General features: G+C 47.5%; 1 protein-coding gene across 1 annotated transcript in view; it reads right to left on the bottom strand.

The window, feature by feature from the left end:
- ptpn12 (protein tyrosine phosphatase non-receptor type 12) overlaps positions 1 to 25,460 on the bottom strand; it is a 93,865-nt gene that overhangs the window by 17,557 nt on the left and 50,848 nt on the right. The window contains exons 7-13 of the mRNA XM_064958881.1: positions 23,612 to 23,671; positions 21,736 to 21,878; positions 18,788 to 18,854; positions 18,606 to 18,683; positions 15,761 to 15,873; positions 7,874 to 7,963; positions 1,578 to 2,548 (exon numbers count right to left, since the gene is read on the bottom strand). Coding sequence (XP_064814953.1) covers positions 1,578 to 2,548; positions 7,874 to 7,963; positions 15,761 to 15,873; positions 18,606 to 18,683; positions 18,788 to 18,854; positions 21,736 to 21,878; positions 23,612 to 23,671 — 1,522 coding nt within the window. The remainder of the gene's footprint in view (positions 1 to 1,577; positions 2,549 to 7,873; positions 7,964 to 15,760; positions 15,874 to 18,605; positions 18,684 to 18,787; positions 18,855 to 21,735; positions 21,879 to 23,611; positions 23,672 to 25,460) is intronic.

The following is a 25,460-nucleotide window of genomic DNA, read 5'->3' as shown; positions in this document are numbered from 1 at the left end:
AGGCCCCTCTCTACATAACCCCACCTAAGAGTTACATTACCCCTCTCCACATAATCCCACCTAAGAGTTACATTACCCTAAACCCTAATCCCACCTAAGAGTTACATTACCCCTCTCATGTTAAGACTTACCATAAGCGGTTTCCTCCCACACAACCCATAGACAAAACCCCACCATCTTTACATAGACCCACTCAGCATCCTGCACCGTCCTGTTCTGTCCCTTCACTGTCACAGAATACTATGGTAACTCCAACCTGAGCCTGGAGTCTACAGCCTAAACCCTAAACCAAGGCCTGCTGGAGTCTACAGCCTAAACCCTAAGCCAAGGCCTGCTGGAGTCTACAGCCTAAACCCGAATCCAAGGCCTGCTGGAGTCTACAGCCTAAACCCTAAGCCAAGGCCTGCTGGAGTCTACAGCCTAAACCCTAAACCAAGGCCTGCTGGAGTCTACAGCCTAAACCCTAATCCAAGGCCTGCTGGAGTCTACAGCCTAAACCCTAATCCAAGGCCTGCTGGAGTCTACAGCCTAAACCCTAAACCAAGGCCTGCTGGAGCAGATGAAATGTGGATCGAGACACCATCTAATAACATGGACAGTGTGGTGTGACACTATCGTGCCGTGGTCAGTTTATTAGCTCCAGTGAGACACCATTATGTGTGTGTGTGTGTGTGTGTCTTGTCCTCATCCTACAGCGGACTAGGACTGGGTTACCATGGTAAAATAGCAGATTACGTATTTACTGTAGTTAAGAAAATGAGTGATGATAGCAGGTCAGAGTTGGAAGAAACAATACAGAAATAATTCAGTTTATTGACACTTTTTTTTGGGGGGGTTACAAGACGATCATTGGGGGTGGGGTGACAAGACGATCATTTAGTTCCATGGTCTAACACGTTTTATAACAATCTATTCAATGTATCCAAACAGTATCTGTTTTATACATAATTAAAATGTTAATTCTCTACATAAGCAAGTCTGTGTGTATATAATTAGTCTATATTGCAAGCCAGTGGTCTGAAACTGTCACTTGGACTGGTCAGTCTACATTGTCCCTCGCAGTGCTGTGTGTTTATGTAGATCTGTGGTCTACATACCTTGTGTGTGTGTGTGTGTGTGTCTAGACAGCCTGTCATTACAGTGTGGCCTGCCAGTGCCCTCTGGCCACGGACGTAGACTCCAGCTCTCCACAAACTGACCCTAGATCTGCCTGTCAGCTGCTACTCCACCCTACAGCTGACCACAACAACCACTGACCCTTAGTCAGCCCTTATAATAGGACCCCAGCCAGACCACCTGGGTTCAAATACTATTTGAAATCTTTAACATACTTTCAGCGTTTGCTTTAGTCTTCCTGGAGATGTAAATTGATCCATTGCCCCCAGGCAAGCTCTGTCAAGCACAGATAAGGTATTTGGAATGATTTCAAATAGTGTTTGAACCCAGCTCTGACCCCCACTCCCAGCCCATCTTCTGTCCCTGTGTCTGGTCTCTAGTCTGTTTTAGTCAGTAGTACCACAGCCCAACAGAGTTAGGGAAGTAGGTTAGTTAGTAAAAGCTCTAACGTAACCACGTACTTGATGCCGTTTCCGCCGGCGACCGTTGCTCGGCGATGGACACGGTCGACACCTTCCTGGGCAGGTGTTCGCCATGGGCCGCCGTAACCGTGGCCGTAGCCTTGGAGGACCAGGAGGGTCTGGAACCCTCCCCTCCTCCATCTCCCTTCACATCAGGGAAGTCTGAGTGCAGAGGATTGGTGAAGCTCAGAGCAGTCCTGACAGGGGTGGAGGTGGAGGAGAGGGGCTGGGAAGAGGTCAGATTGGAGGTGGGGGGGCTCTCTGACCCAGCCACCAGGGCTGGGGGTGTGGGGGCTTTCTCCGGGCTGATCCAGCCTGCCTGACCCCCCTTCTCCCCCTTAAGGGGCAGGTGGTTGGGGCGGGAGGGGAGGGGTCCGAAGGCGCCCTGGTGTGTCATGTTGGGGGGCCCCCCGTCGGCCCCTGAGTCCTCAGAAAGAGAGGAACTGGAGGTGTTGGAGCGGGCCTTGAAGGCAAGGGATCTTTGCAGCCTGCTGTTCCCATCGAAGCTCTTAGGACCCTCCTGTAACGGAACCTTCTGTATCTCAATACTCAGCTTCCTCTCCAGACGCACTGGCCCATCCACTGGGGAGGGGGAGGAGGGAGAGGGGCCTTCTGAGGGGACCCTGTCCAGACGCACTGGTCCATCCACTGGGGAGGGGGAGGAGGGAGAGGGGGCCTGGGCAGGGGGGCCTCCTGAGGGGACCCTGTCCAAAGATGTCTTGTTATAGTTGTCCTTCAGGTCGGGGGACAGTTGGGCTTGTTGGGCTTTCTGTGGCTGTTGTTGTTGTTGTTGTTGTTGTGCAGAGGCCAGGACGTGGATGACCGGCTTGGGGTGGTAGCGGTCGTTGTCCTGACGTACGTTGGTGACGGTGGGGAAGGCAGAGGGGGGAGACGGGGTCAGGATGGGAGGAACCGGACGAGGCTCTGGAGGCTGAAGGATCTCCTCTTTCACATCCCCTTCCAACTGACTGCTGAGAGAGAGAGAGGCACAGAGGGGGAGAGAGAGAGAGAGCGGCACAGAGAGAGAGAGAGGCAGAGAGAGAGAGAGGCACAGAGGGAGAGAGGCAGAGAGAGAGACAGAGAGAGAGAGAGAGAGAGAGAGAGGCAGAGAGAGAGAGAGAGAGAGAGAGAGAGAGAGAGGAGAGAGAGAGAGAGAGAGAGAGAGAGAGAGAGAGAGAGAGAGAGAGAGAGGCAGAGAGAGAGAGGCAGAGAGAGAGAGAGGGAGAGAGAGAGAGGGAGAGGGAGAGAGGGAGAGAGAGAGAGGGAGAGGGAGAGAGGGAGAGAGGAGGAGGGTGAGAGAAAATGGGAGAGATAAATGAAGACAGCGATATCAATTCAAACTTCAAGTTTATGCTAAAATTCTACCACTAGATGGCAGACGTCAATGTACACTACAATAGCGGGGCACAACATGCATCTAAATCAAACAACTTCTCCAAACGTACATAATATCATGGATTTACCACAGTAATCTACCTGAAATACATCAGAACATAAGAGCAGATCACCCAGTGAACACAGGGGGCAACACAGTCACCCAGTGAACACAGGGGGCAACACAGTCACCCAGTGAACACAGGGGGCAACACAGTCACCCAGTGAACACAGGGGGCAACACAGTCACCCAGTGAACACAGGGGGCAACACAGTCACCCAGTGAACACAGGGGTAATACCAGGGTAGACCTCCAATGTGACATCCCAAACGGCTCACTATATAGTGAACTACCTTTGACAAAAGGGTGCCTTTTGGGACACAGGCTGTAATGTACCAGGCTGTTTATTCTTTCCCCAAGGAGAGATGTTGCTAGGCCTCAACAGGGTGTTTCAGACAGGAGAGATGTTGCTAGGCCTCAACAGGGTGTTTCAGACAGGAGAGATGTTGCTAGGCCTCAACAGGGTGTTTCAGACAGGAGAGATGTTGCTAGGCCTCAACAGGGTGTTTCAGACAGGAGAGATGTTGCTAGGCCTCAACAGGGTGTTTCAGACAGGAGAGATGTTGCTAGGCCTCAACAGGGTGTTTCAGACAGGAGAGATGTTGCTAGGCCTCAACAGGGTGTTTCAGACAGGAGATGATGTTGCTAGGCCTCAACAGGGTGTTTCAGACAGGAGAGATGTTGCTAGGCCTCAACAGGGTGTTTCAGACAGGAGAGATGTTGCTAGGCCTCAACAGGGTGTTTCAGACAGGAGAGATGTTGCTAGGCCTCAACAGGGTGTTTCAGACAGGAGAGATGTTGGGCCTCAACAGGGTGTTTCAGACAGGAGAGATGTTGCTAGGCCTCAACAGGGTGTTTCAGACAGGAGAGACAGGGGTGTTTCAGACAGGAGAGATGTTGCTAGGCCTCAACAGGGTGTTTCAGACAGGAGAGATGTTGCTAGGCCTCAACAGGGTGTTTCAGACAGGAGAGATGTTGCTAGGCCTCAACAGGGTGTTTCAGACAGGAGAGATGTTTGCTAGGGTGAATCTGGCTGAATGGTTTCAGACAGGAGAGCCTTTCTTTCCAGGAAACTGAGGTTGTCTGACAGGAGAGATGTTGACATGGTAACCAGGGTGTTTCAGAGGGGGATGGAAGATCAGTTCTCCTGAACCTCACACTTTCAGACAGGATGTGGATGTTGCTAAAGATCACATGATGACAAGGGCAGGTTTGCCCAGCACATGGAGAGATGTTGCTAGGCCTCAACAGGATGTTTCAGACAGGAGAGATGTTGCTAGGCCTCAACAGGGTGTTTCAGACAGGAGAGATGTTGCTAGAATCTGGCTGAATGGAACTCAGATCAGTCGACCAGCCTTTCTTTCCAGGAAACTGAGGTTGTCTGCTAGAGTGGGTGACATGGTAACCACGGTAACCACAGGGGGATGGAACATTCAGCTCTTCTCCTGAATCTCACACTTTCAGCAGGATGTGGAGTCAGTGTGCCAAATAAAGATCACATGATGACAAACGCAGGTTAATGCCCTGCACATGACTGAGCAGCACACACACATGACACAGTCAGCACAGGACACAGTCACTGGACACACACAGTCAGCTGGATAGGACACAGTCAGTGTGTTCTCAGAGAGACTACAGTCAGCTGGCTAGGAGCACAGTCAGCTGGCTAGGAGCACAGTCAGTGTGTTCTCAGAGAGACTACAGTCAGCTGGCTAGGAGCACAGTCAGCTGGCTAGGAGCACAGTCAGCTGGATAGGAGCACAGTCAGTGTGTTCTCAGAGAGACTACAGTCAGCAGGCTAGGAGCACAGTCAGCTGGCTAGGAGCACAGTCAGCTGGCTAGGAGCACAGTCAGCTGGCTAGGAGCACAGTCAGCTGGCTAGGAGCACAGTCAGCTGGCTAGGAGCACAGTCAGGCAAGTGGCTTGAAGATCTCTGTTACGGTCAGTAGCTTCAGGTAACTGTCAAAATAAAGGAAACACTTACATAAAGTGTCTTAATAGGGCGTTGGGCCACCACGAGCCAGAACAGCTTCAAAGCACCTTGGCATAGATTCTACAAGTGTCTGGTACTCTATTGGAGGGACGCGACATCATTCTTCCACAATAAATTACATCATTTGGGGTTCTGTTGATAGTGGTGGAAAACGCTGTCTCAGTCGCTGCTTCAGAATCTACAATAAATGTTAAATTAGGTTGAAATCTGACACACACACACTAACCCCCCCATGCTCCTTTGAGACTCAAAGTCACTGAGATCTCTTCTTCTAGCCATGGTAGCCAAGACAATGGGCAACTGGGTATTTTTATACATGACCCTAAGCATGATGGGATGTTAATTGCTTAATTAACTCAGGAACCAGACCTGTACGGACCACACATTCAATATACTCTGTGTTCCTCATTTACTCAAGTGTTTCCTTTATTTTGTCAGGTACCTGTATGTTGTTGATGAGTAGGGCATGATGGGATCTGTGAGGGCAGAATATCACAGCTGTTCCTGTCTATTGATCTGAACACAAGCTCAGAACATAGAACAACCTAGATGGTGCTGATGACAACCACAGAGCTCCTAATAGAACATTACTGAGGGTTTGATGGTCACGCTGAGTACAGGTCCTCACAGAAAGACAGTACTGAGTACAGGTCCTAGACCAGCCCAGAAAGAGTCTCCAGTACTGAGTACAGAAAGGTCCAGTACTGAGTACAGGTCCTAGACCAGCCCAGAAAGAGTCTCCAGTACTGAGTACAGGTCCTAGACCAGCCCAGAAAGAGTCTCCAGTACTGAGTACAGGTCCTAGACCAGCCCAGAAAAGAGACTCCAGTACTGAGTACAGAGACAGAGCTCCAGCAGGACTGAAAGATCCAGTACTGAGTACAGGTCCTAGACCGCAGAAAGAGTCTCCTAGAGTACTGAGTACACCAGTACCAGAAAGAGTCTCCAGTACTGAGTACAGGTCCTAGACCAGAAAGAGTCTCCAGTACTGAGTACAGGTCCTAGACCAGACCAGAAAGAGTCTCCAGTACTGAGTACAGGTCCTAGACCAGAAAGAGTCTCCAGTACTGAGTACAGGTCCTAGACCAGAAAGAGCCTCCAGTACTGAGTACAGGTCCTAGACCAGCCCAGAAAGTGTCCCAGTACTGAGTACAGGTCCTCAGTACTGAGTACAGGTCCTAGACCAGCCCAGAAAGAGTCTCCAGTACTGAGTACAGGTCCTAGACCAGCCCAGAAAGAGTCTCCAGTACAGTACAGGTCCTGAAAGAGCCTCCAGGAGTAAGGTCCTAAACCAGAAAGATCCAGTACTGAGTACAGGTCCTAAAGCCCAGAAAGAGTCTCCAGTACTTAGACCAGCCCAGAAAGTCAGTACTAAGACCAGCCCAGAAAGAGCCTCCAGTACTGAGTACAGGTCCTAGACCAGCCCAGAAAGGTCTCCAGTACTGAGTACAGGTCCTAGACCAGCCCAGAAAGGTTCTACAGGTCCTAGACAGAAAGAGCCTCCAGTACATACAGGTTAGACCAGCCCAGAAAGAGCCTCCCTGAGTACATATCAGAGCCTCCACTGGGGTCCTTCCTCCAGTACATGGTCCCAGGGGTACTGAGTGGCTGAACAGAAAGAGGCAGTATGTGTCCTAGACCAGACCAAGAGTCTCCAGTACTATACAGGTCCTAGACCAGATGAGGTCCAGTACTACAGGTCCACCTCTGGTCACAGGTCCTAGACCAGTGTGTACTGAGTACAGGTCCTAGTGTGTGAGCAGTATTGGTCCTGACCATTGTCTGAGTACAGTCTTCTGTTCCTAAATAGGGACACTCCAGTAAAGTAGTCTGTGTCCAAATAGTGTTTATGTCCTAAAAGTCTCCATTTGTTGCCAGAAAGAGCTAACTTGTCCTAGACCAGCCCAGAAAGAGCTAAACATAGCCAACAGAATGAGGACTAGTCATGTTCCAGTAAAGACATGATTACAGGTCCTACACAGAATACACACTGAGTACAGGTCCTAGACCGATCTCACATACGGAATGCCGATGGACTCCAGGGCCCAGGTTTCATAAATCAGACCAGCCCAGAAAGAGTCTCCATACTTACAGGTCCTAGGGCAGAAAGAGCCGATTTTTAGTTTATTTAAAATACTTACATCTTTATTTAAGGTCCTAGTCAGAAAAGTCAGTTAAGGAACACATTCTTATTTTCAACTGAGTACAGGTCCTAGACCAGCCCAAAAAGCCTCCAGTACTAAGTACAGGTTCTGCAGAAAGAGCCAGATTTACAGGTTAGACAGAGTCAGTACTGAGTACAGGTCCTAGGGAGCCCTAGAAATCCAATCATGGTCCTGCATTCTTTACAGTTATAACTGAGATATCCTAGACGCCTCTAACTAGAAACACCTGCCTCAGTCACTGCACTCCAAGGAGGAGACTGCCTGTTACACGCAGAATGCAGCAAGCCAGTAGGTAAGTTGCTGAGCTAGCATTGGGGATGTGATGAAAAACAATCAACGACTGTCGTTGCTCCAATGTGTTCCTAACCATAAACACATGCCTTTCTTAAAATCAATACACAGAAGTATATATTTTTAAACGTGCATATTTAGCTAAAATAAATCCCAGGTTTGTTCAGGCAATATGCAAAAAAAACCAGGTGAAATAGCCCTAGAAATCCATTCATGGTGTCATGAACTTCTGTTTTCTTTGTCTTATTGACTGGCTCCCTTTAGAACCAAAACAACCCATTCCAAAGATTAGAAACATACCTGGTTCATTGCAGGACAAAAGCTCAGCAGAGGCTGAGATGATGACAAACCTGAACACCAAGCAGGGCTGAGTATATACAGTGTTGTTGAATACGTGATGAAGTCACTGTACTGTACGCGGGGTGGTTTGGGGGGCGGTGTGTCCCATCGCTCCTCGTCTGAGTGGTGTCCAGCTTTCTCTGGGCTATCGTCCTGAGGAGGAGAAGAAACAGAGGGATTGAAAACTTTAGCTAATGTACTGTTTATCATTCGGGTCTGCACTGGTTCTAATAACAGCAAGGCAACATGGTTTCCAGCCCTGTTCATATCATCACTGGGGTTTCCTATACATGGTCCCAGGGGCTGGCTGAACAGTAGGCGTATGTGCAGCGTCCAAACCTATATCGAACACGATGAGGTAAGGAGGTCAGCTCAGGTCATGTGTGCCAGTGTGTGTGTGGTGTGTGTGGCTATTGGTCCTGCCATTGTCCCAGTCTTCTGTTCCTAAATAGGGACATTATACTGGGTAGTCTGTGTCTAAACAGTGTTTATGTGTAAAAGCATTTGTTGCAGCAGCAGGCTTGGAATAGTTAAAGGTATATGTTTTAGAGAGAAATAGTCAACGCGTTATAATTCCTGTAATAACTGAACTTGAAAGGGGTTCCTTCGTTATTTTACCGTTCATGTCTTCCATAGAGAATGTCTTGATCTACTTCAAATAAGGTCTGTGTTTCGTGCTTAAACCAGCTCTGTTCATGTCTTCCATAGAGAATGTCTTGATCTACTTCCAATACGGTCTGTGTTTCGTGCTTAAACCACCTCTGCGTTTTGGTACCCGTGTAAATCTCACTAGGATAAGGTAACGTTTGTCAACATATTTTCATAAATCCACTCTACAAAAAAAAAAAAAAAAAAAAAAAAAAAAAGATCTTCGCTTATATTTAGCCAATATTGATCAGAGTTACCTTGTCCTATGGATATCTACACAGTTATAACATTGGCAAGGTGGTGTAAGCCTACACGAAACACAGACCTTATTTTAAGTGAATCTAAAAATATCCTATGGAATAAATGAATGAAGGAACCGCTTTTCAGATTTTGCTAGAAGGTGTCATGGGAATTATGACTCGCACTTTGGTCGTCAATTCTCACCATGTCCATTATTAAAATAGGATTTCCTGCGAATAGAAATTACAGTTTTTGTTTTCAACATTCATCACAGGTAACTTAAACTCTATTTTTATTCAAACAGTTGAGAGTATTTGTCTCCTAGGCAGACTCTTCAGTATCATTGTCACTCCAGAGCTGTGTGTGTGTGTGTGTGTGTGTGTGTGTGTGTGTGTGTGTGTGTGTGTGTGTGTGTGTGTGTGTGTGTGTGTGTGTGTGTGTTTTACAGATGGCAGAGAAAAGCAGAGCACCAGTGTGGGACTATTACATGGAATTGGCACCAGGGGAAGCAAGGTGTCTTAGTGATAAAGATGTAAGCATGGGGTCAGCAACGACTAAATCAAAACATACCACCAACCTGTGGAATCACCTTAAGAACACCCATCCAGAAGCCCATAATATGTATTATATTAAGTTAAAATAAAAGTGTTCATTGAGTATTGTTGCAATTGACAATATTACAAAAATGTATATACACACACATACATACATACATACATACATACATACACACACAGCTCAAAAAAATAAAGGGAACACTAAAATAACACATCCTAGATTTGAATGAATGAAATATTCTTATTAAATACTTTTTTCTTTCCATAGTTGAATGTGCTGACAACAAAATCACGCAAAAATTATCAATGGAAATCAAATTTATCAACCCATTGGAGGTCTGGATTTGGAGTGACACTCAAAATTAAAGTGGAAAACCACACTACAGGCTGATCCAACTTTGATGCAATGTCCTTAAAACAAGTAAAAGATAGGCTCAGTAGTGTGTGTGGCCTCCACGTGCCTGTATGACCTCCCTACAACGCCTGGGCATGCTCCTGATGAGATGGCGGATGGTCTTATGAGGAATCTCCTCCCAGAACTGGACTAAAGCATCCGCCAACTCCTGGACAGTCTGTGGTGCAATGTGGCGTTGGTGGATGGAGCGAGACATGATGTCCCAGATGTGCTCAATTGGATTCAGGTCTGGGGAACGGGCGGGCCAATCCATAGCATCAATGCCTTCCTCTTGCAGGAACTGCTGACACATTCCAGCCACATGAGGTCTAGCATTGTCTTGCATTAGGAGGAACCCAGGGCCAACCGCACCAGCATATGGTCTCACAAGGGGTCTGAGGATCTCATTTCGGTACCTAATGGCAGTCAGGCTACCTCTGGCGAGCACATGGAGGGCTGTGCGGCCCCCCAAAGAAGTGCCACCCCAAACCACGACTGACCCACCGCCAAACCGGTCATGCTGGAGGATGTTGCAGGCAGCAGAACGTTCTCCACAGCGTCTCCAGACTCTGTCACGTCTGTCACATGTGCTCAGTGTGAACCTGCTTTCATCTGTGAAGAGCACAGGGCGCCAGTGGCGAATTTGCCAATCTTGGTGTTCTCTGGCAAATGCCAAACGTCCTGCACGGTGTTGGGCTATAAGCACAACCCCCACCTGTGGATGTCGGGCCCTCATACCACCCTCATGGAGTCTATTTCTGACCGTTTGAGCAGACACATGCACATTTGTGGCCTGCTGTAGGTCATTTTGCAGGGCTCTGGCAGTGCTCCTCCTGCTCCTCCTTGCACAAAGGCGGAGGTAGCGGTCCTGCTGCTGGGTTGTTGCCCTCCTACGGCCTCCTCCACGTCTCCTGATGTACTGGCCTGTCTCCTGGTAGCGCCTCCATGCTCTGGTCACTACGCTGACAGACACAGCAAACCTTCTTGCCACAGCTCGCATTGATGTTCCATCCTGGATGAGCTGCACTACCTGAGCCACTTGTGTGGGTTGTAGACTCAGTCTCATGCTACCACTAGAGTGAAAGCACCGCCAGCATTCAAAAGTGACCAAAACACCAGCCAGGAAGCATAGGAACTGAGAAGGAGGAGGTGTCTTGCTAATTGCCTATAATTTCCACCTGTTGTCTATTCCATTTGCACAACAGCATGTGAAATTTATTGTCAGTGTTGCTTCCTAACTGGACAATTTGATTTCACAGAAGTGTGATTGACTTGGAGTTACATTGTGTTGTTTAAGTGTTCCCATAATTTTTTTGAGCAGTGTATATAGAGGTCTTGGAGCCGAAACCGGTGCCCCCTGTATATAGCCTCGTTAATCGAGTTACTTTTTATTTTAGCCTACTTGGTAAATATTTTCTTCTTGAACTGTATTGTTGGTTAAGCCTTGTAAGAAAGCCTTTACGGTAAAGTCTACACTTGTTGTATTCGGCATTTCACGGTAAAGTCTACACTTGTTGTATTCAGCATTTCACAGTAAAGTCTACACTTGTTGTATTCTGCATTTTACGGTAAAGTCTACACTTGTTGTATTCGGCATTTTACGGTAAAGTCTACACTTGTTGTATTCAGCATTTCACAGTAAAGTCTACACTTGTTGTATTCGGCATTTTACGGTAAAGTCTACACTTGTTGTATTCGGCATTTCACAGTAAAGTCTACACTTGTTGTATTCAGCATTTTACGGTAAAGTCTACACTTGTTGTATTCGGCATTTCACGGTAAAGTCTACACTTGTTGTATTCGGCATTTCACGGTAAAGTCTACACTTGTTGTATTCAGCATTTCACAGTAAAGTCTACACTTGTTGTATTCGGCATTTCACAGTAAAGTCTACACTTGTTGTATTCAGCATTTTACGGTAAAGTCTACACTTGTTGTATTCGGCATTTCACGGTAAAGTCTACACTTGTTGTATTCGGCATTTCACGGTAAAGTCTACACTTGTTGTATTCAGCATTTCACGGTAAAGTCTACACTTGTTGTATTCGGCATTTCACGGTAACATCTACACTTGTTGTATTCGGTGCAGGTGGCAAATACATTTTGATTTGATTTATCGTGTGACTAAGTCAGTTTTCTTTCTCTCGCTTGGCCTCTGTTCGTCATCGTGGAGTAACATCCTGTCTTTCTTTAGCTTCGCACACGTCCTCTCTGTGTGTGTGTGTGTGTGTGAGTGAGAGAGAGTCGTCAGTGTTTGTGTGATACAGTAATTAAATCCCAGCCAGAGTGAAAGTGTGTGTCTGTGTGTTCTGCCAGACAGATGTTCTGTAGGGAAGAAGAGAGGCAGAGAGGACCTAATTAAAGCAAATGGGTAGGGTCTCTCCCTCCCTCCCTCTTCATTCTATTCCTTCTTTCCCTCCCTCCCTCCCTCTATTCCTTCTTTCCCCGGACTCCCTCTCGACAGGCTGCTGTGATAGCAGGAAGAGAGCAACACAGACAGTTCTGCCACACCTTGAGGCCAGTCAAATTCTTAGAACACAGCCATGTGTCTGTCTGTCTGTCTGTCTGTGCTTGCAGAACTCTCTGACCAGCCCATCTGCTCAGTGAATCAGTTTAGAAGCTCTTATTGTTGTGAGTTAATAACATTTCCTGGAGACAAAAAGTACAGTGTGTTTAATAGGGAGAAAGAGTGTGTGTGTGTGTGTGTGTGTGTGTGTGTGTGTGTGTGTGTGTGTGTGTGTGTGTGTGTGTGTGTGTGAGGAAGGGAGGGCTTGTGTGTGTGTCCAGTGTGTTTGTGTGTGACACAGAATTAGTGAGGGAGAGAGTGATTGCAGAGAGCGGAGAGCGAGGGGAATGGGGCAACATGGCCGTTCTGTTTCTGAGAAGGAGTTTGGAACCTGAAGCACTTCAGAGGAGACAGCCATTTCTTAGTGTTGTGGGGGAGGGAGTGTGATGGCTGTTGTGAGATGGGGAAGAAGAAGCAGAATAGTGTCTAGATCGAGCGGTGAAGCCATCTAGGTAGAGAAGTCCAGTATTTGGGAGGTATTGGGGTTGTGCAAGGTAGAAATGTAATGTTATACGTGGTGGTGCTGTAATGTTATACGTGGTGGTGCTGTAATGTTATACGTGGTGGTGCTGTAATGTTAGACGTGGTGGTGCTGTAATGTAATGTTAGACGTGGTGGTGCTGTAATGTAATGTTAGACGTGGTGGTGCTGTAATGTAATGTTAGACGTGGTGGTGCTGTAATGTAATGTTAGACGTGGTGGTGCTGTAATGTAATGTTAGACGTGGTGGTGCTGTAATGTAATGTTAGACGTGGTGGTGCTGTAATGTAATGTTAGACGTGGTGGTGCTGTAATGTAATGTTAGACGTGGTGGTGCTGTAATGTAATGTTAGACGTGGTGGCGCTGTAATGTTAGACGTGGTGGCGCTGTAATGTAATGTTAGACGTGGTGGCGCTGTAATGTAATGTTAGACGTGGTGGCGCTGTAATGTAATATTATACATGGTGGCGCTGTAATGTTATACGTGGTGGCGCTGTAATGTTATACGTGGTGGTGCTGTAATGTTATACGTGGTGGCGCTGTAATGTTATACGTGGTGGCGCAGTAATGTAATGTTATAGGTGGCAGTGCAGTAATGTAATGTTATAGGTGGCAGTGCTGTAATGTAATGTTATACGTGGTGGTGCTGTAATGTTATACGTGGTGGTGCTGTAATGTTATACGTGGTGGTGCTGTAATGTAATGTTATACGTGGTGGTGCTGTAATGTTATACGTGGTGGTGCAGTAATGTAATGTTATACGTGGCGGTGCAGTAATGTAATGTTATAGGTGGCGGTGCAGTAATGTAATGTTATACGTGGTGGTGCTGTAATGTTATACGTGGTGGTGCAGTAATGTTATACGTGGTGGTGCAGTAATGTTATACGAGGTGGTGCAGTAATGTAATGTTATACGTAGTGGTGCAGTAATGTTAGACGTGGTGGTGCAGTAATGTTATACGAGGTGGTGCAGTAATGTAATGTTATACGTGGTGGTGCAGTAATGTTATACGTGGTGGTGCAGTAATGTAATGTTATACGTGGTGGTGCTGTAATGTTATACGTGGTGGTGCAGTAATGTAATGTTATACATGGTGGTGCAGTAATGTAATGTTATACGTGGTGGTGCTGTAATGTTATACGTGGTGGTGCAGTAATGTAATGTTATACGTGGTGGTGCTGTAATGTTATACGTGGTGGTGCAGTCATGTAATACGTGGTGGTGCTGTAATGTTATACGTGGTGGTGCAGTAATGTAATGTTATACGTGGTGGTGCAGTAATGTAATACGTGGTGGTGCAGTAATGTAATACGTGGTGGTGCAGTAATGTAATGTTATACGTGGTGGTGCTGTAATGTTATACGTGGTGGTGCAGTAATGTTATACGTGGTGGTGCTGTAATGTTATACGTGGTGGTGCTGTAATGTTATACGTGGTGGTGCTGTAATGTTATACGTGGTGGTGCTGTAATGTTAGACGTGGTGGTGCTGTAATGTTATATGTGGTGGTGCTGTAATGTTATACGTGGTGGTGCTGTAATGTTAGACGTGGTGGTGCTGTAATGTTAGACGTGGTGGTGCTGTAATGTTAGACGTGGTGGTGCTGTAATGTAAGACGTGGTGGTGCTGTAATGTTAGACGTGGTGGTGCTGTAATGTTAGACGTGGTGGTGCTGTAATGTTAGACGTGGTGGTGCTGTAATGTTAGACGTGGTGGTGCTGTAATGTAATGTTAGACGTGGTGGTGCAGTAATGTTATACGAGGTGGTGCAGTAATGTAATGTTAGACGTGGTGGTGCAGTAATGTTATACGAGGTGGTGCAGTAATGTAATGTTATACGTGGTGGTGCAGTAATGTTATACGTGGTGGTGCAGTAATGTAATGTTATACGTGGTGGTGCAGTAATGTAATGTTATACGTGGTGGTGCAGAAATGTAATGTTATACGTGGTGGTGCAGTAATGTTATACGTGGTGGTGCAGTAAATTAATGTTATACGTGGTGGTGCTGTAATGTTATACGTGGTGGTGCAGTCATGTAATACGTGGTGGTGCTGTAATGTTATACGTGGTGGTGCAGTAATGTAATGTTATACGTGGTGGTGCAGTAATGTAATACGTGGTGGTGCTGTAATGTTATACGTGGTGGTGCTGTAATGTTATACGTGGTGGTGCTGTAATGTTATACGTGGTGGTGCTGTAATGTTATACGTGGTGGTGCTGTAATGTTATACGTGGTGGTGCTGTAATGTTATACGTGGTGGTGCTGTAATGTTATACGTGGTGGTGCTGTAATGTTATACGTGGTGGTGCTGTAATGTTATACGTGGTGGTGCTGTAATGTTATACGTGGTGGTGCAGTAATGTTATACGTGGTGGTGCTGTAATGTTATACGTGGTGGTGCAGTAATGTTATACGTGGTGGTGCAGTAATGTAATACGTGGTGGTGCAGTGATGTAATGTTATACGTGATGGTGCAGTAATGTTATACGTGGTGGTGCAGTAATGTTATACGTGGTGGTGCAGTAATGTAATGTTATACGTGGTGGTGCTGTAATGTTATACGTGGTGGTGCTGTAATGTTATACGTGGTGGTGCTGTAATGTTATACGTGGTGGTGCTGTAATGTTATACGTGGTGGTGCTGTAATGTTATACGTGGTGGTGCTGTAATGTTATACGTGGTGGTGCTGTAATGTTATACGTGGTGGTGCTGTAATGTTATACGTGGTGGTGTAATGTTGGTGGTGCTGTAATGTTATACGTGGTGGTGCTGTAATGTTATACGTGGTGGTGCTGTAATGTTATACGTGGTGGTGCTGTAATGTTATACGTGGTGGTGCTGTAATGTTATACGTGGTGGTGCAGTAATGTTATACGTGGTGGTGCAGTAATGTTATACGTGGTGGTGCAGTAATGTTATACGTGGTGGTGCTGTATTGTAAGAGTGTGTGGTAATGTAGAAAAGGCTAATGTTGATTAGAAAAATGCTCACCATGGCATTGTGGGGCTCTGAGGAGCTGTAGTGTTGTGTGTGGGGGGGATGTGTAGTGTAGTATTAGGGTAGTGTAGTGTTAGGGTAGTTCTCACCATGCCACCATGGATCTCTGAGTTGGTGGGGCTCTCCAGGAGCTGCAGCTGTTTCTCAAAGAGCTGAGAGATGGCTCTGTGAACCAACTCATACTGTTCCTATAGTAGATGGAGGAGAGGATGGAGGGAGAGAGGATGGAGGGAGAGAGGGGAGGGAGAGAGGGGAGGGAGAGAGGGGAGGGAGAGACGGGACAGAAAGTGGACAGTGAGTCAACACAGAACACGTACTTGTCTTCATATTAAAACCATAACAAGACCCAGATACTCAGTCCATATTCCCCTGAACCACGGCTACAAATTAGGGAAAATCAACATTCTTTCCTATTGACCTCTTTGTCAAGAAACAAGAAAACTGCATTTGAAAAAGGTCAAGTTTTTGCTAGGAGTCAGTGAGGTAATCTAGATAACCACAGGCTGTCTTCCCCACAGACGGGCAGGGCCACGGCGTTCTCATGCCCACTGGGATTATACAGCAACACAGAACCCGATGAAGACAGCACTTATATACCTATTAAACCATGAGACACAGACACAGCAACACAGAACGCCACATTACCTGGGTCTGAACAGCTGAACGCCACATTACCTTGGTCTGAACAGCTGAATGCCACATTACCTTGGTCTGAACAGCAGAACGCCACATTACCTTGGTCTGAACAGCAGAACGCCACATTACCTTGGTTTGGCCTGAACAGCAGAACGCCACATTACCTTGGTCTGAACAGCAGAACGCCACATTACCTTGGTTTGGCCTGAACAGCAGAACGCCACATTACCTTGGTTTGGCCTGAACAGCAGAACGCCACATTACCTTGGTTTGGCCTGAACAGCAGAACGCCACATTACCTTGGTTTGGCCCGAACAGCAGAACGCCACATTACCTTGGTTTGGCCCGAACAGCAGAACGCCACATTACCTTGGTTTGGCCCGAACAGCAGAACGCCACATTACCTTGGTTTGGCCTGAACAGCAGAACGCCACATTACCTTGGTTTGGCCTGAACAGCAGAACGCCACATTACCTTGGTTTGGTCTGAACAGCAGAACGCCACATTACCTGGGTCTGAACAGCAGAACGCCACATTACCTTGGCCTGAACAGCAGAACGCCACATTACCTTGGCCTGAACAGCAGAACGCCACATTACCTTGGCCTGAACAGCAGAACGCCACATTACCTTGGTTTGGTCTGAACAGCAGAACGCCACATTACCTTGGTCTGAACAGCAGAACGCCACATTACCTTGGTCTGAACAGCAGAACGCCACATTACCTTGGTCTGAACAGCAGAACGCCACATTACCTTGGTCTGAACAGCAGAACGCCACATAACCTTGGTCTGAACAGCAGAACGCCACATAACCTTGGTCTGAACAGCAGAACGCCACATTACCTTGGTCTGAACAGCTGAACGCCACATTACCTTGGTCTGAACAGCAGAACGCCACATTACCTTGGTCTGAACAGCAGAACGCCACATTACCTTGGCCTGAACAGCAGAACGCCACATTACCTTGGTCTGAACAGCAGAACGCCACATTACCTTGGCCTGAACAGCAGAACGCCACATTACCTTGGTCTGAACAGCAGAACGCCACATTACCTGGGTCTGAACAGCAGAACGCCACATTACCTTGGTCTGAACAGCAGAACGCCACATTACCTTGGTCTGAACAGCAGAACGCCACATTACCTTGGTCTGAACAGCAGAACGCCACATTACCTTGGTCTGAACAGCAGAACGCCACATAACCTTGGTCTGAACAGCAGAACGCCACATTACCTTGGTCTGAACAGCAGAACGCCACATTACCTTGGTCTGAACAGCAGAACGCCACATTACCTTGGCCTGAACAGCAGAACGCCACATTACCTTGGCCTGAACAGCAGAACGCCACATTACCTTGGTCTGAACAGCAGAACGCCACATTACCTTGGCCTGAACAGCAGAACGCCACATTACCTTGGCCTGAACAGCAGAACGCCACATTACCTTGGTCTGAACAGCAGAACGCCACATTACCTTGGCCTGAACAGCAGAACGCCACATTACCTTGGTCTGAACAGCAGAACGCCACATTACCCGGGTCTGAACAGCAGAACGCCACATTACCCGGGTCTGAACAGCAGAACGCCACATTACCTTGGTCTGAACAGCAGAACGCCACATTACCTTGGTCTGAACAGCAGAACGCCACATTACCTTGGTCTGAACAGCAGAACGCCACATTACCTTGGTCTGAACAGCAGAACGCCACATTACCTTGGCCTGAACAGCAGAACGCCACATTACCTTGGTCTGAACAGCAGAACGCCACATTACCTTGGCCTGAACAGCAGAACGCCACATTACCTTGGTCTGAACAGCAGAACGCCACATTACCTTGGTCTGAACAGCAGAACGCCACATAACCTTGGTCTGAACAGCAGAACGCCACATTACCTTGGTCTGAACAGCTGAACGCCACATTACCTTGGTCTGAACAGCAGAACGCCACATTACCTTGGTCTGAACAGCAGAACACCACATTACCTTGGCCTGAACAGCAGAACACCACATTACCTTGGCCTGAACAGCAGAACGCCACATTACCTTGGCCTGAACAGCAGAACGCCACATTACCTTGGCCTGAACAGCAGAACGCCACATTACCTTGGCCTGAACAGCAGAACGCCACATTACCTTGGTCTGAACAGCAGAACGCCACATTACCTGGGTCTGAACAGCAGAACGCCACATTACCTGGGTCTGAACAGCAGAACGCCACATTACCTTGGTCTGAACAGCAGAACGCCACATTACCTTGGTCTGAACAGCAGAACGCCACATTACCTTGGTCTGAACAGCAGAATGCCTCTGAGTTCTCATCTCCTGAATCAGCCGGAACACGTTGAAGTCTTCTGGAATCTTCTACAAACCAACAAGAACAATACACTCAGTGGTCTATCTGTGCTCCAGGAAACAGCAATGGCAACAATTTGAGTGTGTGTGTGCGTGTTTCATATTGTACGTACCCCAGCCTTTAGTAGATTCCATGTGTAGTCTATAGCACAGATGGCGCCTGTCCTCCCACAGCCAGCACTGTCAACACACAACAACAATCAGAAAGAAACAGAAAGCACAGCCTAGAGACACACAGACGACATCTCACAGCTTCCATAAGGCTTGGTGGATTTACAGCCGGGACTAACATTCAGAGAGTGTATGTTCTACGCTACAGTATACAGTAGTGAGAGGGGAAAAGTATTTGATCCCCTGCTGATTTTGTATGTTTGCACACTGACAAAGAAATGATCAGTCTATAATTTTAAATGGTAGGTTTATTTGAACAGTGAGAGACAGAATAACAACAAAAAAATCCAGAAAAACGCATGTCAAAAATGTTATAATTGATTTGTACTTTAATGAGGGAAATAAGTATTTGACCCCCTCTGAATCAGAAAGACTTCTGGCTCCCAGGTGTCTTTTATACGGGTAACAAACTGAGATTAGGAGCACACTCTTAAAGGGAGTGCTCCTAATCTCAGTTTGTTACCTGTATAAAAGACACCTGTCCACAGAAGCAATCAATCAATCAGATTCCAAACTCTCCACCATGGCCAAGACCAAAGAGCTCTCCAAGGATGTCAGGGACAAGATTGTAGACGTACACAAGGCTGGAATGGGCTACAAGACCATCGCCAAGCAGCTTGGTGAGAAGGTGACAACAGTTGGTGCGATTATTCGCAAATGGAAGGAACACAAAAGACCTGTCAATCTCCCTCGGCCTGGGGCTCCATGCAAAATCTCACCTCGTGGAGTTGCAATGATCATGAGAACGGTGAGGAATCAGCCCAGAACTACATGGGAGGATCTTGTCAATGATCTCAAGGCAGCTGGGACCATAGTCACCAAGAAAACTATTGGTAACACACTACGCCGTGAAGGACTAAAATCCTGCAGCACCCGCAAGGTCCCCCTGCTCAAGAAAGCACTTATACATGCCCGTCTGAAGTTTGCCAATGAACATCTGAATGATTCAGAGGACAACTGGGTGAAAGTGTTATGGTCAGATGAGACCAAAATGGAGCTCTTTGGCATCACCTCAACTTGCCGTGTTTGGAGGAGGAGGAATGCTGCCTATGACCCCAAGAACACCATCCCCACCGTCAAACATGGAGGTGGAAACACTATGGTTTGGGGGTGTTTTTCTGCTAAGGGGACAGGACAACTTCACCGCATCAAAGGGACAATGGACTGGGCCATGTACCGTCAAATCTTGGGTGAGAACCTCCTTCCCTCAGCCAGGACATTGAAAATGGGTCTGGGATGGGTATTCCAGCATGACAATGACCCAAAACACACGGCCAAGGCAACAACAGAGTGGTTCAAGAAGAAGCACATTATGGTCCTGGAGTGGCCTCACCAGTCTCCAGACCTTATCCCCATAGAACATCTGTGGAGGAGCTGAAGGTTTGAGTTGCCAAACATCAGCCTCGAAACATTAATGACTTGGAGAAGATCTGCAAAGAGGAATGGGACCAAATCCCTCCTGAGGTGTGAGCAAACCTGGTGGCCAACTACAAGAAACGTCTGACCTCTGATTGCCAACAAGGGTTTTGCCACCAAGTATTAAGTCATGTTTTGCAAATACTTATTTTCCTCATTAAAATACAAACCAATTAAAACATTTTTGACATGCGTTTTTCTGGACTTTTTTGTGGTTTTTCTGTCATATAAACCTACCATTAAAATGATAGACTGTCAGTGGGCAAATGTACAAAATCAGCAGGGGATCAAACACTTCCCCCTCGCAGTATAAACTCAGCAAAAAAAAAGAAACGTCCCTTTTTCCAGGACCCTGTCTTTCAAAGATATTTGGATTTTTATGAATTAACTTCACAGATCTTAATTTTAAAGGGTTTAAACACTGTCTCCCATACAATTAATGAACATGCACCTGTGGAACGGTCATTAAGACACTAACAGCTTACAGACGGTAGGCAATTAAGGTCACAGTTCTGAAAAATTAGGACACTAAACAGGCCTTTCTACAGACTCTGAAAAACACCAAAAGAAAGATGTGGCCAGAGTCCCTACTCATCTGCGTGAACGTGCCTTAGGCATTCTGCAAGGAGGCATTAAGACTGCAGATGTGGCCAGAGCAAAACATGGCAATGTCCGTACTGTGAGACGCCTAAGACAGCGCTACAGAGAGACAGGACGGACAGCTGATCGTCCTCGCAGTGGCAGAACACGTGTAACAACACCTGCACAGGATCGGTACATCCGAACAATACACCTGTGGGACAGGTACAGGATGGCAACAACTGCCCGAGTTACACCAGGAACGTTGTAAGGCAGGTCCTCACCAGACATCACCGGCAACAACATCGCCTATGGGCACAAACCCACCGTCGCTGGACCAGACAGGACTGGCAAAAAGTGCTCTTCACTGACAAGTCGCGGTTTTGTCTCACCAGGGGTGATGGTCGGTTTCGCGTTTATTGTTGAAGGAATGAGCGTTACACAGAGGCCTGTACTCTGGAGTGGGATCGATTTGGAGTTGGAGGGTCCGTCATGGTCTGGGGCGGTGTGTCAGAGCATCATCGGACTGAGCTTGTTGTCATTGCAGGCAATCTCAACGCTGTGCGTTACAGGGAAGACATCCTCCTCCCTCATGTGGTTCCCTTCCTGCAGTGTAGGTGTGTGTGTGTCTCCTGTGATGGTGTGTGTGTGTGTGTCTGTGATGGTGTGTGTGTGTGTGTGTCTCCTGTGATGGTGTGTGTGTGTGTGTGTGTCTCCTGTGATGGTGTGTGTGTGTGTCTCCTGTGATGGTGTGTGTGTGTGTGTGTCTCCTGTGATGGTGTGTGTGTGTGTGTGTGTGTGTGTGTCCGTGTCTCCTGTGATATTGTTTCTGCACTACTCTATCCATTGCTTCTAGCTTTAAATGGACGGCTTCACGGAGTGTGTGTGTGTGTACCTGCAGTGTATACAGATGGGTACATCATCATGCTCCTGGTACTCTCTCATCAGACCAATCATATCCAAGATGGAGTCAAAGGACGAGGGGACGTCATGGTCTGGCCAGTTGATGTAATGGAACTGGGTTATCCTACGTGTCTCCTGTAGGGGGGAGAAGGGGGAGAGAGAAGAAGAAGAGAAGGGGAGAGAGAGAAGAAGAGAAGGGGAGAGAGAAGAAGAAGAGAAGGGGAGAGAGAGAGAGAAGAAGGGGGAGAGAGAGGGGGAGAGAAGGGGAGAGAGGGAGAGAGAGAGGGAGAGAGAGGGGGAGAGAGAGGGGGGGGAGAGAGGGGGAGAGAGAGGGGGAGAGAGGGAGAGAGAGGGGGGAGAGAGGGGGAGAGAGAGGGGGAGAGAGAGGGGGAGAGAGAGAGAGGGGGAGAGAGAGGGGGAGAGAGAGGGGGAGAGAGAGGGGGAGAGAGGGGGGGGAGAGAGGGGGGAGAGAGGGGGAGAGAGAGGGGGAGAGAGGGGGAGAGAGAGGGGGAGAGAGGAGAAGAGAAGGGGGAGAGAGAGGGGGAGAGAGAAGGGGAGAGAGAAGGGGAAGAGAGAAGGGGAGAGAGAGGGGGAGAGAGAGGGGGAGAGAGAGGGGGAGAGAGAGGGGGAGAGAGGGGGAGAGAGAGGGGGAGAGAGAGGGGGAGAGAGAGGGGGAGAGAGAGGGGGAGAGAGAGGGGGAGAGAGAGAGGGGGAGAGAGGGGGGGAGAGAGGGGGAGAGAGAGGGGAGAGAGAGAGGGGGAGAGAGGGGAGAGAGAGGGGGAGAGAGAGGGGGAGAGAGGGGGAGAGAGAGGGGGAGAGAAGGGGGGAGAGAGAGAGAGGGGGAGAGAGAGGGGGGAGAGAGAGGGGGAGAGAGAGGGGGAGAGAGAGGGGAGAGAGAGGGGGAGAGAGAGGGGGAGAGAGAAGAAGAAGAGAAGGGGGAGAGAGAGGGGGAGAGAGAAGGGGAAGAGAGAAGGGGAAGAGAGAAGGGGAAGAGAGAAGGAGAAGAGAGAAGGGGAAGAGAGAAGGGGAAGAGAAGGGGAAGAGAAGGGGAAGAGAAGAGGAAGAGAAGAGAAGGGGAGAGAGAGGGGGAGAGAGAAGGGGGAGAGAGAAGGGGAAGAGAGAAGGGGAAGAGAGAAGGGGAAGAGAGAAGGGGAAGAGAGAAGGGGAAGAGAAGGGGAAGAGAAGGGGAAGAGAGAAGGGGAAGAGAAGGGGAAGAGAAGAGAAGGGGAGAGAAGGGGGAAGAGAAGGGGAGAGAGGGGAAGAGAAGGAGAGAGAGAGGGGAAGAGAAGGAGAGAGAGAGGGGAAGAGAAGGGGAGAGAGAGGGGAAGAGAAGGGGAGAGAGAGGGGAAGAGAAGGGGAGAGAAGGGGAAGAGAAGGGGAGAGAGAGGGGAAGAGAAGGGGAGAGAAGGGGAGAGAGGGGAAGAGAAGGAGAGAGAGAGGGGAAGAGAAGGAGAGAGAGAGGGGAAGAGAAGGGGAGAGAGAGGGAAGAGAAGGGGAGAGAGAGGGGAAGAGAAGGGGAGAGAAGGGGAGAGAGGGGAAGAGAAGGAGAGAGAGAGGGGAAGAGAAGGGGAGAGAGAGGGGAAGAGAAGGGGAGAGAGAGGGGAAGAGAAGGGGAGAGAAGGGGAGAGAGGGGAAGAGAAGGAGAGAGAGAGGGGAAGAGAAGGAGAGAGAGGGGAAGAGAAGGGGAGAGAGGGGAAGAGAAGGGGAGAGAGAGGGGAAGAGAAGGGGAGAGAGAGGGGAAGAGAAGGGGAGAGAGAGGGGAAGAGAGGAAATGAGTTTCCAGAAAGAGCAGATTGATGTCATGTGAATGATGAAACTGAAAGGCCATTGTGTTTCTATATGTTAGTGAGGAAGAAAAGAGAACTCACATTCTCATGCTCCACTGTCAGGGTCCTGATGAAATAGTCCGTTCTGGGCTGTTCTGATTCCTGCCAGCAGAAACAGAGGATTAAGCCCAACTGTAACAGGTGTTCAACATATACAGGACTAATCCGTTTCAAAAAGCAATGCTTCAGAAAACATGTGTTACGGTTAACAATTTGTTCTTAACTGACTTCCCTATTTAAATAATGGATATCTATCCATCTATCTATATACATTATAAACACACAGGAGGACATCTTACGTAGGCTATGGATAAATAACGGCTATGTATGTATATATGTATGTGTGTGTGTGTGTATGTGTATGTGTGTGTATATATATAGCCGTTATTTAAATAGGGAAGTCAGTTAAGAACAAATTGTTATTTCCAATGACAGCTCACCATAATGGCTGAGATCAGTTGATATGGTGTCTTGTTGTTTAACAATACAACAAGTCCTCGTCTACTTGTTACAATGAGCCTTTCTACAGCAGCTACGTCTGACTGTGTGTATTGGCTTGGGACACACAGAACACTCGGAGTCTCTTCAGTTCGTCAAAGGCCACGGTCTCCCTCTTTATGCAGTCCTGTCTGGCCCTCTGTTTGCCTGTTTCACTGAGGACTGCTGACTGGGCTCTGTGTGTGTGTATCAAATGTACTCGTTCCATGACCATGAACACTGAATACTACAGCCACAGTGACTGGCTCTATTACAGACTCCATATGTAATACTACAGCCACAGTGACTGGCTCTATTACAGACTCCATATGTAATACTACAGCCACAGTGACTGGCTCTATTATAGACTCCATATGTAATACTACAGCCACAGTGACTGGCTCTATTACAGACTCCATATGTAATACTACAGCCACAGTGACTGGCTCTATTATAGACTCCATATGTAATACTACAGCCACAGTGACTGGCTCTATTACAGACTCCATATGTAATACTACAGCCACAGTGACTGGCTCTATTATAGACTCCATATGTAATACTACAGCCACAGTGACTGGCTCTATTACAGACTCCATATGTAATAACACAGCCACAGTGACTGGCTCTATTATAGACTCCATATGTAATACTACAGCCACAGTGACTGGCTCTATTATAGACTCCATATGTAATACTACAGCCACAGTGACTGGCTCTATTATAGACTCCATATGTAATACTACAGCCACAGTGACTGGCTCTATTACAGACTCCATATGTAATAACACAGCCACAGTGACTGGCTCTATTATAGACTCCATATGTAATACTACAGCCACAGTGACTGGCTCTATTATAGACTCCATATGTAATACTACAGCCACAGTGACTGGCTCTATTATAGACTCCATATGTAATACTACAGCCACAGTGACTGGCTCTATTACAGACTCCATATGTAATACTACAGCCACAGTGACTGGCTCTATTATAGACTCCATATGTAATACTACAGCCACAGTGACTGGCTCTATTACAGACTCCATATGTAATACTACAGCCACAGTGACTGGCTCTATTATAGACTCCATATGTAATAACACAGCCACAGTGACTGGCTCTATTATAGACTCCATATGTAATACTACAGCCACAGTGACTGGCTCTATTATAGACTCCATATGTAATACTACAGCCACAGTGACTGGCTCTATTATAGACTCCATATGTAATACTACAGCCACAGTGACTGGCTCTATTACAGACTCCATATGTAATACTACAGCCACAGTGACTGGCTCTATTATAGACTCCATATGTAATACTACAGCCACAGTGACTGGCTCTATTACAGACTCCATATGTAATACTACAGCCACAGTGACTGGCTCTATTACATACTCCATATGTA

Source organism: Oncorhynchus masou, unplaced genomic scaffold (assembly GCF_036934945.1).
Source record: "Oncorhynchus masou masou isolate Uvic2021 unplaced genomic scaffold, UVic_Omas_1.1 unplaced_scaffold_1385, whole genome shotgun sequence".
Classification (NCBI taxonomy): domain Eukaryota; kingdom Metazoa; phylum Chordata; class Actinopteri; order Salmoniformes; family Salmonidae; genus Oncorhynchus; species Oncorhynchus masou.
The sequence above is the reverse complement of the archived record's forward strand: the minus strand, read 5'-3'. Positions and strand labels throughout refer to the sequence as shown.